Source organism: Cryptotermes secundus, unplaced genomic scaffold (assembly GCF_002891405.2).
Source record: "Cryptotermes secundus unplaced genomic scaffold, Csec_1.0 scaffold631, whole genome shotgun sequence".
Classification (NCBI taxonomy): Eukaryota; Metazoa; Arthropoda; class Insecta; order Blattodea; family Kalotermitidae; genus Cryptotermes; species Cryptotermes secundus.
The window spans coordinates 807,584-821,523 of NW_019742970.1; the positions used below are offsets into that span (position 1 = coordinate 807,584).

Genomic DNA, 13,940 nt, shown 5'->3' on the forward strand with positions numbered 1-13,940 from the left:
ATATTCGGGCTGTAACATTAACTTGCACATCGTTGCACATGGCTGACTGCATCTGTTTATATCAGTATATGGCGCCATAATTATTGAAAATGGCTGCTCAAGCTACAGATCAAGTTGAAGAGGAGGCGGCGGATTTGCAATTTCCTAAAGGTAATTATAAGCCCATATTTAAATGAGGTATAAAATTTTGTGATGATGGTATATTAATACAGTTATTATGTTTCTGGACATATCCATCTTTCTGTTTGTATTTAAAACAACGTTTCGGGGACTGGATTTTGTCTCCGCCTTCAGGTGGAACCTACTTATTTGAGCGAAATCGGTAGAGTTATAGAGCTTATATTTATTTTTCATTGGTCCCTGATTAACTTCTTGTGTGTATTGATTTATTATGGCCAGTTTTACAACGAAATTGCAGTTTGCAGAAGCTGGTATGAATTATTAAATTCATATTCCATTGTGCACAGTAATAACATCAATAAACAGTTCATATTCGAATTTTTTAGTGATTTATTTTGCCGGAACAAGAGGAATAGCTCCATTTGGTACATCTTGTTTACAGACTGGCTGCGTGTGATGGGACAGGACACCAGTGTGACCTCTATATGTTATATATGTTCTTCGATCCTCCGTGAACCATATATATGTTGTGCTGACTGTAATAATGCTGTGGAGATTTGTCCTTCATGCTTTTCAATTGGAGCTGAGCGTGAACTTCACAAGAACTGCCATCAGTACATTATCGTGAAAAATGAGTTCCCGCTGTATGAAGGATCAACTTGGGCAGCAAATGAAGAAATTGAACTATTGGATGCAGTGTTCGAATGTGGGCTGGGGAATTGGAGCGATATTTCTCGCCGTTTGCAGACTCGGTCAGCACAGGAATGTAAGAAACATTATGTAACATTCTACATTGATAATCCAGTACCTGAGCTTCCAAGATTCAAGCAACACATTCAACCAGTGACCTCAGAAGCACCCTTTGAATATCGACCTTTGGAAATGGAGGAGCCCCCTCGATATTTGCCTGGTTCCAATAGGTATCGTGCTCTGGGAGGATATAATGCAGCAAGGGGTGACTTTGATATTGAATATGATAACTATGCTGAGACTTATGTTTCACAGTTGGATTTCAGTACATTTGAGCCTGAGGATCCCTACTATGAGATTGGAACTGCCTTACAGACAGCTATAGTGAGCATGTACAATGTGCGACTCCGAGAGAGAGAAAGGCGGAAACGAGTGGTTCGAAACCACGGTTTGATTGTTTTGCGAAAGACCTTGTCAGGTCTGATTCGTTATGAAAGAACTGTGACGCGGACGAATGCAGAACGACTACTGTTATTTATGCAGTTGATGCCGGGTATTGATTTTGACTATATAATGGAGGGGTTGCATCATGCGGGTGAACTGCGGCAGTACATTCTTCGTCTCCAAGATCTCCGGGAGAATGGAATCACACATTTCCACAGCTGTCGTCTGTTTAGGAAGCTGCTTCGCATCAGAGTGGCACACCGCAAAGAGCGACGACTGTTGCAGTCCTATCCCACAAGCTCCTGGCCATCCTTCACTGACTCAGTGCCAGCCCTCAGCCCTGTTATTAAAGCTTTTCCGAATGTTTCTACTAGACCCCTTCCCCCACCATTAGACATAGTTGGTCTGCCAGGCTATGAACGACTGTCAGCAGCTGAACGCCAACTCTGTTCTGTCACAAGATTAGTGCCTGAGTCATACCTGGAGTTCCAGCGGATCCTCGTGGCAGAGTGCAAGAGAAACTTGGGTCTGAAGCTAGCCCAGGCAAGAACGCTCATCAAGATCGATGTGAACAAGACAAGGAAGCTCTATGATTTCCTGTTGAAGGAGGGCTTCATATGGAACCCAGCCTAGTGTTGGTGTATGTTCACTTTGCTTCCCAGCATTCTGAAAGCTGATGATGTGATTGATGAGTTTACAGTTGGCCCTCTGATTTGCACAATCGTCATGTTCCCAAGAGAGGTTTTGCGACTCAAACATTTTCTCGTTCATTTGGTTTTCACTGAGAAATATATAATTAAGTTAATGTTTATAAGACTTTTGATCTTTGGTTCAGTGTATTGCACAGTCCAGCTGGCTGAAAGCCATATTTCTTCGGTATTAAATACCATGACATCAAGATTAAAATGTGGCCGCCAAGCACACAGAAACCAGAGACGTAAAATCTACTTTTGCCTCGTGAAACACTGCAAATCCCTAAATAAAATATGGCCATCACGTGTGTAGTGCTGGGAAATGTGAACCCCCAGATTCCAGATGATAAATGTTGGCTGAACACTATTCTTTTGAGATGTTTACAGTTCGTAACTGTTTGTTCTTGTTTTAGGCAGATATTTTTATTAATTTTATTCTTTATGGAAACCAATTAAGTGAACCTTCTTGTGTTCACTACAAGAGCTCTTCTACTACCCAGATAAGAATTTACTGCCATATTATGATCACGCGTGCTGTCTGTATGATTTGACTGGTAAGAGCTTTGTACTTTTCCATATCAGTGTTCTCCTCTTTTTAATTTTCACACAGACTGGCCTGTAGCTGGTACAAATGAGCCTATTTACAGTTAAAGTAGATGTGAAAAGGTTAAAATGGTTCACACCTCAAAGAAATGTTTGTAAGATTGGAGATGGGGTTGTTGTGTATTGGAAATCTGGTACCCTTCAGAAATAGTGGTTTCATTACTATCAGCAAGTCTCCCAACAAAACAGTATTCATGTCAGATGAAACACAGGGGCTGTCTTGGTGCAGAGTTTGAGAATGCAGAGACCCTACTCATTTCGGAGGTTCACATGTTGCTTGAGCATCGGAAGGCGCAGAATGAGAGCGCAGAGGAAGAACAGGAGTTCTCCGAGGTGTTCATGAAGACCCTGACCTACACCAACCGTTTCCGCAAGTTCAAGAACAAGGAAACAATTTCATCTGTTCGAAAGTAAGCTTCAGTGTTCACATGTGTGTACCTAGTAACAAGTGGTTAAGGGTATATACCGTATTTACGCATGTATAGGCCACACATTTTTTGCCAAAAATTCAAGAGGAAAACTGGGGTGGAGCTTATATTCGAAATATTCGAAATCACACTTCATTTAAAAAAATTAACGTTGCCAAATTTCGGAATAATTTCTACTCCTGAAATAATATTCCAAGAAAATTATTTTTTCTATAATTTCTGTCTGAAAATTGTGCTGCGGCCTATACACGCACGCGGCCTATACATGCGTAAATACGGTAATTTGAGGCTTGGTACATAGGTTGTCCAGAAAGTGAATACCATTTGGTGATCCAAAAAGAAAGAAAAAAGGAATACAACTAAAAAATATTTTACATCATTACTGTAGACCTTAAATCATTTTTCTACATAATTCCCATGAAGATTTAGACACTTATCTTATTGCGTGTCTAGTTTCTGTATTCCTGCATTGTAAAAATCTACCCCCAGTCTTTAACCATCTTCTTTGCTTCTTCATCGCTACCCATTCGTGTGCCGCCCAAAAACTGCTTCAAGTGTGTGAACAAGTGAAAATTACTTGGAGCCAGGTTCAGACTCTAGGGATTAGAAAAAAGAAAGTTCCAAGCAAAATGCAATTGCTGTATGCAAACGGTATTTACTTTCTGGATGATCCCTGTATATCACTGACCTAGTAAGTTGGCTCAAGTGGTAACACTTCTGAATTATATTTGAGAGATGCCCAGTTTGAATCTTGGTTGTTATGTGTATCTGGTGGCTTTTCTCAAGTCCATTCAGGCAAATTCTGGGATAGTATATGAACAACAACTTCCTTCCAGATCCTTTACTGTGCATTAATCATATTCTCTTGATGCTGCATACCTTTAGCATACTTTTGACACCATCGTTAAATAAAACATAACTACATTAATAAAACTGTCTGTATGATATAGTTTCCCTGGTCCATGACAGATGACATTGCACTAAAGGTGAAGTTGTGCCTATGTTTAATTAAGCACTGTGCCATGAAGGCCAATGGGGGAGTGGAGGTATAGCTCCACCATTTGTGACCTTGGCACTAGGTGGTGGTGATTGGTCAGCTTCACGCCGTGGCTGCTTTACCCTTGGAGAAAGAGCCTCCGGCACCCATTGAGTAGGAGGCTGGGTAGGCTCTAGAGCCAGTCTGGATGATGTGAAATAGAGAAAAATCTTTTGCTCCTGCGAGAATTGAACCTGGGCCATCCAGTCCATCGCTATAGTGACTTCATTGTACTACTGAAGTTAACATAAAACTCGTTAAAATTCCAATGGGAAACTGATATTGTCAGTGTCATCACTGACTATGAGCTCAAAGTCTATTAAGAATACAATTTGTGTCTGCCCACAAGACATTTTGCCTATAAAAGCAAATTTTGCCAAGAACACCCAATCTGAATAACTTGAAAGGCCATGGAAGGACTGCTGCATAGCAAGGTACTAAACTCTGTAACATAGCAGTATGCACTAGGTGCTGCAGCTGTCTAGAGGTATGCTCTGAACTTTTTTGGGAGGCAGTGATGGACCCTCCAAAATCAACCCAGACATGCCTTCTACCACTGTTTATCTGCTGTCTTTTGCCCCTGTTTGTAACTTCTACCAGTTCTCCGTACTGATGCTTAGAGCAGTGAAATAGCAACTAATTTATATATATATGCAAGTTTGTATCAGTTGAAAACATTTGGCTCACTTGGCTGGTTGTTAAACTGTTGACCAAAGGTTTTTGTTCGATGATAAGTACTCCACCATATTGAGGAGGTCCTGTGCTTGAATCGTTAACATGGAAACCGGTTATGTGAAGTTTTCATGGTTCGTCACTCCTTCCATACAGATGCTTATGCAGAACTACAAATTAGGCCATGGTCGCTTCTTCCACATCTTTTCAAGCCTGTTATTATGTGACATACTGTACTATTATAATTGTTACGAAGCAAGAACATCCAATTGTTGAATGATACTGTTTCAGCTACAGAGGTTGTATAGTATGAAATGGAATGGGAAAATGGCTATGAGTGGTGGTGAGTGGATAATGATATGGGTGACGTTGCCATGTCCTCATATGAGTAAGGAAAGTAACAAAATGTAAGACTAAGATTTTGAACTGGATACCTCCTGCAATCTGCTCTGCAAGACAGAGAAAATGTCATATATGTTCATTGGATATTTGTATAATTTAAAGAGTGCCAAAATTGAAGATTGCTGTCGCCAGAGTATGACGCCTTGTGGGAGCCTGTTGCCTTCAACTCAGGGTAGAAGAGTTAAGCCATGTGGAAAGCCGCGGGTGCCGATCTAGGGGAAGGAGGAGAGGAAATGTGGCTCCAAATGGGCCAATGGGAGATGGTCTATCAAAGAACAAGGAAAAGAGATGAGAAAATATTCTTTTAAGGAGGAAGTACAAGGGGGAAATTTGTTGGTGCATCAAAAGAAGCACGCAGCAGGTCAGCCCCTGAAGTCCTAGGAGTGGGCTGACCAAATTGGTGTAGCGCTGATGCTCGAAGACTTGTATATCATGACTGCTTCTTCCCAGATCCTTTCACATTCTTCAGTCTTCCCACCATCTAGCACTATATAGCCCCAGTACTAAAAGTGTTGTTAAATAAGTGGCAACAGTGTACAAGAATGCAGCTGCATCTGTGCATCACAAACCAGAAAGGGCAGGTGCCCCATGTGTATGATGGGACACAAGTAACATTTGGCATGCACCTGTTGATCTTTTAAAATCTGAATTCTGAATTGTGAGTGCACTTGGCTGCAGTGATGCTTGTATAAATTACTTCACTCTCCTGCTTTCAGCTTGCTCATGCAGAAGAAGCTGCACAAATTTGAGCTTGCATCCCTTGCAAATCTGTGCCCAGAAACCCCTGAGGAGGCCAAGGCTCTCATACCCAGGTACAGTGGTATCATATCGGCAAACATGCACACCGCCCGGATATTTTTTTTTTGGGGGGGGGGTGGCTTAGAAAATCTGCCCACACACTTATGTTCAAGCAGTTTAAGAATACGAGGGAGAGTCAGTAAATAGGTCAGAAATGTAAGTGAAACAACTGTAATGGACATAATAGGCTTTCTGTGCGTGTCACTGCAGCAGCACAGTCCAGCTTCATGACAGTCTAGGTAGCAGATGCGAATACGCATGTTCAGGGGCTGATTTCAGTAGTCAAAATGGTGGCCGTGCTTGAGTGTACTACCTAAGAGTAGTGTTCTGTTATGTGTTTTTTGTGGCCAGAAGGATATAAAGAAATGTTTCCTGTTGAAAGTGTTAGTCGCATAAAGCAGTTCACAACTGGATCGAAAAACATGACGAACACTTTGCTGGTGACAAAGATGTCATAATGTAAGTGCGGAAGTGACTGAGATAATGGTTAAAGATTTCTATGATAAAGGTTTCAGTGCAGTGGACAAGTCTATCAGTGTTAGTGGAGGATATGTTGAGAAACAGATGTTTTTCCCAATTATGAATATCACATGTTTTATATCCATTTGTGACTTATATACTGACTCTCCCTCATATTTAAACAGAGTACCTAAGAGTTGTGTGGCTCAATAGGATAAAAGAATCGTTTTAATTTATGGTAATTATATCTGGTATATTCCATACATTTTTTTAATCCGGGGTTGAGGGAGCTGCCTGGATTGTATTGACATGCCTTATATTGTGGCATGGCTGTAGTACCACAACAGAGGGCCTGTGTTGTTCAAAATTTTTTTTATTATTCCTGTGTGTGGGATTCGGGTGTCTCGGTAGTGACAACGAAAGTTATTATTTTCTGGAATGTGGGGCATTTGAGTCCTGCAGGTATTTACCAACATTTTGGAAGAAGACAGAGCAGCAGGTTTCTCTGAGATCTAGGTAAATGTATGCCAGATTCACTGGTATAGCATCCCACAACACAGTGATATTTATTGTGTTTGGTCTGTTCTGTAGTTCCCTTTGGACTTGGATGTTGCATTTGTTCCTCTTTACAGTTGTCCCGTGCAACACACATGCATTTGAAATGGCTGGCTGGTCAGATAACAAGTGGCATTTATCATAAGTAGCCCCCCTGGTTATGTGCACCTCTGTAGTGATCATATTACTTATGTTGCAGCCTGGAGGGAAGGTTCGAGGATGAGGAACTAAGACAGATCCTGGACGACATCCAGACTAAACGGAGTTTGCAGTATTGAGTTGTGGTTATTGTGTACTGTCATTTCTTGATTTATGCAGTTTTGGTCGAACACAATTCAAGAATGTATACCACTTCTTAATTTACTTTATTTAAACTGTCACAATAATGTGATTGTATGATCAGCAACAGGCAACATGACAAAGGACCTTGTGGCATTGAAGATTGTGAAAACTGGACACAAAAGCAGTCAGGATACTGGTTAACCTTGATGAGAAGGGGGCCTGTTTTGTAAGGTGATGGCCGGGCAAACCAATTGTATGGGATTTTTGGAAATACTTTAACTTCAGAAATATTGTGGAACCATCTGTGACCCCCATTTTTTTTTTAATTTACATTTCTTAGGAATCCATGAACTGCATAAAGTGAAAAATTATTCTGATTTTGTATTTGAGAATTTTTGGTGCCCCATACCTTTTAAAGCAAATGACCTGCTGAGATTTGTAGAATTTGGTCTTATACTTTTTTTTTGTGTTAAATAAAATAGCCTCATTTGCAGGTGTTGATGCCGTAGTGTCGTGTGTGTGGTGATGTTTACCTTCCTCCTGGTCACTTTGTAGTGCAGCAAAGCAACAAGTGTTAATATTGTAGATACTTGTTTCTCGACATTTGTTCCTTGTGCCCTTTCAGAAGTTTACCCTTAGATCAAAACTTCAATTAACCCTTTGGAGGAGAGTGCTCACTATATATAGAACTTTTTTAAATTATTCAAATGAACCTGAGGCTTAAAAGAGTTAAATGGCATTATTATTCTGTTTCTTCATACATTTTTGAGTGTGTCTTTATTATTGCATAGTAATGTAAGTCATTATGTCATCAGTAGAAATTTATTACTTCATGATTACCGTCTTTTAGGATGTGACACCGTGTAGTCTGGTAGGTCATTACCAATGTTTTAGAGGTATCCACTGTGTGAATCAGAAGATGGAGGCGGTGGGCTCATTTGAAACGTTGATAATCTGCATCACTTCTCAGAAGACTGTGCTAACATCCAATGTCACATAACTCTTACTGATGAGGCCACTGTTGAAGTTTTGGTGCCAACTTTCTGTGGTGTTCCTGTCAGTCCCCACATATTGCTGCATTCCCAACCATTCTCAGTGTTTGTACCTCTTGTATATTTCATTGTGCCTTGTACACATTTCTAATTCCTGGCCACCCTGGTTCTATCCTGGTTCCAGCTTCCAGTGTACTGCATTACAGACCCTTCCTCATCCATATGAATAGGGCCATCGTGACGGGGCATGGCACTGAAGGAGAAGATGTGCACCATTCAAAATGATGAGGTAATTTATAGCTTTAATTTAAAATATTCATTACCAAGCCCCTATGCTATGGGATCTTATCTGCGGGATAAGCCTTCGTTTTTCCAGAAAAACCACTCTGAATGGCAGAAAACAAGTGAGAATTGATTGACAGTTGCCGTACATTTCATTTGACTGACATCTGCAGGAGAGAGTGGCAGTTACATACACAGTGTTGGCATGGGCATTGGCACTGAACCTACACTCAGTGATGGGATTCGCAGTGATCGTAGCTTTAAGAAATGAGTTGCATAATTTCATTTTAAGGATGAAGTTTCAGTGTGTCTTTTTGTACTGATAATAAGCCAGGGGTATACTGTCATAGCACGCCCTTTCCCATTGCAGCAGCCTGGGTTTCATCCCAGGTCAGGCTGTGTGGACAGAGTGGTACTGGGCCAGCTATTCTTCAAGTACTTTGGTTTCCCCTGCCATTAATGTAGTCTCAGTACTGGCAGTGTGGTTAAATGACCAATCAAAAAATTAGAAATGAGAATAGAAATGTTAGTATAGTGACTAGACCATGAGATGAATGGCTGGGGTTCGGTTGCTGGCAGCGATAGGGTGTTTTTCTGCCCCCCACTGTGCCTACACCTGATGGCACAACCAACGGGAACTGGGAGCCTTTTCCTGGGGATAAAATGGGTGGGTCATCTCAAGGTATGGAGCTGTACCTCCACTCTCCCATACGTCTTCATAGCATGCTCAGTTAATCTTAGCCTGTTTTCCATATTATGAAAAACAAAATGAGCCTTATGAAGTAACCTTGCTGTCTGTGTATCCCCCCAAAGGCTTGAAACCAAAATAGTGGAGCCAGAAAAGACTGCCGATACTAGGCTCATGAGATTGTTTTGTTGCTTGTGGCTTCCCTCTTGCCTTTTCTAGGCAACGTCCATGTAAACACATTCCCAAATACCCATGCAACAATAGAACTGTTGGACATGGTGTTTTCAATGTGGTCCATGTTGCATCAAGAATGTATAGTGAAGGATAGTAGAAACAGTAATAAAAATCTGGTCATGAGCTCCAGATGGGGTTCGACACCAGGACTTACTGACTGACTGAGCGTCAGTCTCAATGTGACTTTGACTATGCGATTAATTCTTCCATGAATTCCTCCATATTAAAGCGCAATTTTGGGCCTTGGGTTTCTTGTTTTCCAAGGATTTGATGAGATCTCTTCACATAATGGTCACCTCAGCTGGAGACGGAAGTGTCTTTGTTAGTGGATCAGGCATTGGCCCTTAGAAGGCTTTCGATAAGGAGGGGCTTTCCCTGGAATCAGCCCCTGTATTTAACTTCAGATCTCATCCAGTACAAACGTGTGCACAGTGACCCGACGGCTGGGAGATACTGAACGCTCATGATCGCAGTTACCCTAATGGCAGAGCACTGAAATATGTCTTGTGGGTTGGCAACGCGAGGTGTTACCGTCTGCCGTGACGTCACACGCCTCAGCGCTTGGCGCCAAGCACTGTGTGGTGTGTCCGAGGTCGTCGGTTGGCGCCACCAAGCTCTTCCACAGCAGCAACAGCAAAATTACATTTCAGTTCTGCTTCACCGTTCCGAGAAGTTTCGTGCGGCGTCGGTTCAGTGCAGGGCAACGGTCTCACGCGATAGTTATACAGGATGTTCATGTTTATGCGCAGGTTGGGGTACTGCGCAAAGCGTACAGGGTATTCACGTCTGCAAAATTATCCACCTTTGTTGTTTGGAGTATTCGCGTTTATCTCGCTATGTATTGGTTCTTAATGTTGGCGGCGGTTTATGCTGTCATGTTGTCTAGTCCCGTGGGCCACACTTAATACAGGGTGTTCATGTTACCAAAACTTGCCGGATTTTGTAGTATTCATGTGAGCCTCACTTTGTTCAGGGCGTTCTTATATAAAGTTTCTTTATAGAGATTATGCAGCCGTGTTATGTGTGGTGTTCACATTGGCCACACTGCATACCGGGTGTTCATGTTTGGAAAACTTTGCTTAGAATGTTTTTGTGTATACACACTGTCTAGAAGAATATTCACATTTAGTTTAATGCCTATACTGACCTTAAATTCATTTACTTATTTTCTCTCATTCCGCCTTCTTCCTTTCTGAGTGGTTTAGGCTGTTAAATGCCTGTACCCTCCTCAAAATCGCCCTTCCGGTGTCTCCTCTTTCTTCGTCTTGCGTTTCGCCCATTAGATTCATAATTCCACATTATCGTCATTTACCTGTCTTCACTCATTCTATCCACACGGCCAGTCCATCTCTACTTATATACAGAGGGGGTGGCGTGGTGGCAACGCTCGAGATTAGTTTTCTGGAAGGTCTCGGTTCTGATCTCGGCCGGGACACCTATCCTGACAGGATATTTATTGTTTACGCCAGTCCCTTTAGGCAACGTTCCAAGATAGTATCTCGATTAGGCCACGACCACTTCTTCAAAATCATTTCCTACTCATCTGTTACCCTACCGTTCGATGCTGTACAGTACATGCACAAAGTGAGTAATCTCGGACTGCAAACACATTTAAGTGTTTCGTCCCTTTTCTGACCACGTACATCCGGATACAAGTTGTGTTGACTTCCGGTCTTAATCTTATTCCTGTCGCTCTACTCATGGCTCCCGGGGACTCGTGTTTCTGCTGGGTTGTTTACAGGTCCTCTCCGCCTTGATGATAAATATAAATTAACCTAAGAATATATTTAGCTTTTAAGAGTTAATCTTAACGGATATAACGCCGTGTAGCCCGATAAAAATCCACTGACGTTTCGAAGGAACTCATTGTCTCCATTTTTAAGGTCTAAGAGTAAACCAAACCAGAAACTAGTAATAAGCAGGCGGAAAGGAGAACCGTCGGCCCCGGAGATTAAAACACGTCACTTACCAGATTCTGTCATATTCGGTCACGCGCCTTCCCCAGTTGAGGCACAGCGGGACGTTGAGTGCACTTCTGACACCAGGCAGCTGTCACAGACTCACTAATGTATGTGTGTGTGGGGGGGGGCAGAAATTAGCTAACGAACTTAGACTGAGACTATTAGTGCTGATCGCCCTAGGATCTTCAGGCTAGAAGAGCGTTTTTTAAAGGAGGTTCTCTTTCGTTTTTACCAGTGCCCGTAGACAGTTCATCGCGAGGTCCCTCCTTTCCAGCCCTGCCTGTTATGAAGCGATGCGCCGAGGCCGATGTTTAACGCTGTTTCCCAATATTAACTTGCTCAAGTAGTCAATCGTAAACAGTCTCTTTTATACATTACACTAAATTTCCCATTAAAATAGGTAAAGCTATCGCTGTAACAGGCCGTGGAGGCCCATAGGGTTGTGAGACGTCGAGACCCCCACGTTTTCTAGACAGATGGCGGTGAGGTTGTCAGTCTTACGCGCCTGCCTCTTTACTCCACCGTCTGGACCCTACCGGGACTTAATTCCGACCCCTCGGTCGTCCAGCCTATAGCCAGTCGCTATACCGACTAAGCTATCCCGGCTCAATTTTATATACATATATGTAACTGTCCAGACTGGCAGATCCCCCCTGTCTTGCTCTCCTGCCAGCGTCTATAACTCGCACCCAACTCCGGAATGTCCCTGGCTGAAATCGAACTCTCGGCCTTCAAGTTGTTACCAGTTACTTCACTGACTCAGCTGTTCTTGCCCACAACACAAATAGATCACAATATAATGCAGTGTTTTCCAAAGTGTGCCCCCCCCACAGGTGGGGGCGACTATCAGGTAGCGGGGAGGGTGATATTCCGGGAATGGTACATAGTCGAATCGAATCGATTTTATTCTCGAGACATTATAACTCGATTGTTTCATTTCTTCCGTTTGTAAATCCTGTATAAGCATTATTAAGTGTTAAAATCCTAAAATGAGTTAATTTAAAATGCGGGCATTGAAAAGTGGAAAAGCTGTTGCCTGTGTACACGCGCACACACACACACACACACACGGGATCGCAATGAAATGTTTGCTAATTGGAGGGGGTTCCACTGTATACAATTCGAATCCGACTCACGTAATGAATGTTCCAAGAATTGCACATCGAATTTAACCAATAATAATAAGTATTATTATTATTATATGTACTAATTATATAGTAAATAAAGCCAATGACAGTAATAATGACTGAGTTACTGACTCACTCACTCATGGAGCTGAGGCCTTCTGAAGAAACCGCCAATTGTGCAGCCGCTCAAGAATTTCCCAGCATTATATGGAACCCGAAGGTTCATTACCGCGTTCACAAGAGCCCGCCACTGGTCCCTGTCCTGAGCCACATCACTTCAATCCATACCATCCGATCCTATCTAAGATTCATTTTAATACTGCCCACCCACCTACGTCTTGGTCTTCCTGGTGGTCTCCTTTCTTCCGGCTTTGCAACCAATATCCTATATGCATTCTTCCTCCCTCCCATTCGTGCTACATGCCCTGCCAATCACATCTTCCTTGACTTGATCATTCTAATTGTACTGAGTTACTGACAGTGTCATTAAATCAGTAGTAAGAACAGCAATGTTGACGACAATTATGAAATGTTCATTCCAGACCAGATTTGTTTCGGATACTTGTAAGTACTCATATTGCAGCAGTTTTCAATATGATAGGATTATGTCACAAAGCGATCTCCCGCAGTATGCGCCGGGGCTCGAATCGAGCGTGCGCCGGCTCGTGCTGGCGCTGTGTGCACACTGCTGCAATCTCACGTCACGGAACGGTACTATTGACGTTACTAGGCTTGCTAAAAACATATTACCCGTCGCACTTACAAACTGATCGATAGTTACGTAACTTGGCGGGCGGCCTTCTCCGAATATTGTGGTGCTGGGAGGATATGTCTGTTAGGCTAGATTCCCTCTGGGTGCAACAAAAATATAGACCGACAGTTGTGAACGCGCTAATGAAACGTCGGGTTCCATGAAACTGGGAGGGGAAGCGATTTCTTGACCAGCTGAGCTACTGTTAGTTTCTCAAGAGAGACTCTGATCCATTAAGTAGATTGAAAGGGAAGCAACATTGATTTGTTGCTATACATATGCCCCGAGGACCTGAGAAAAACTGCGAGAAAACGTCATCGCGCATGGTGTGACCGTGTACAGCTTGCATTTGAGGTGTGTAAGGATTTGCGGTTACTGAGAAGAGTTTTGTCCGAGCTGTGACGACGTGTAGTCTGGTAGGTGTTCACCGACGTTTCGGAGGAACTCAGCTTCCATCGTCAGATTAGAGTAAGTTAATTGTGGAAAAATGTACTAATGTACACCGGTCAACGCGTACCAAACTACACGGCGTCGCATCCCAGAAGACAGTGGTTTTTATTGTAATTCAGAGTTCTCACAGTTACTCACAGCACCATAAACTTCACTTAACTCTTCTACATTGAATAAAGGAACTACGTTCTTCCGAAACTGCTGCGGGAAACTCAGACCCAGCACAATTTATGGTCGCTTTCAGTAGCTGAGGAACAACCGGGAATGGTGGATG

At 42.5% G+C, this 13,940-nt stretch overlaps 1 protein-coding gene across 2 annotated transcripts; it reads left to right on the plus strand.

Annotated features, from left to right (window-relative positions):
* The first annotated feature begins 1 nt into the window (after position 1).
* On the plus strand, positions 2–7,690 carry LOC111873572 (DNA-directed RNA polymerase II subunit Rpb4). Of its 2 annotated transcripts, XM_023868390.2 has the most exons (4): positions 2–150; positions 2,779–2,959; positions 5,804–5,899; positions 7,099–7,690. In XM_023868390.2, exons 1-4 carry the CDS (start codon positions 90–92, stop codon positions 7,175–7,177), a joined length of 417 nt encoding a protein of 138 aa, XP_023724158.1. In that variant the 5' UTR covers positions 2–89; the 3' UTR covers positions 7,178–7,690. The 2 variants fall into 2 exon arrangements, with proteins under 2 accessions (XP_023724158.1, XP_023724157.1); XM_023868389.1 differs by lacking the exons at positions 2,779–2,959; positions 5,804–5,899; positions 7,099–7,690 and adding an exon at positions 563–2,353 and having other exon boundaries at positions 63–150.
* Positions 7,691–13,940: the final 6,250 nt, after the last annotated feature.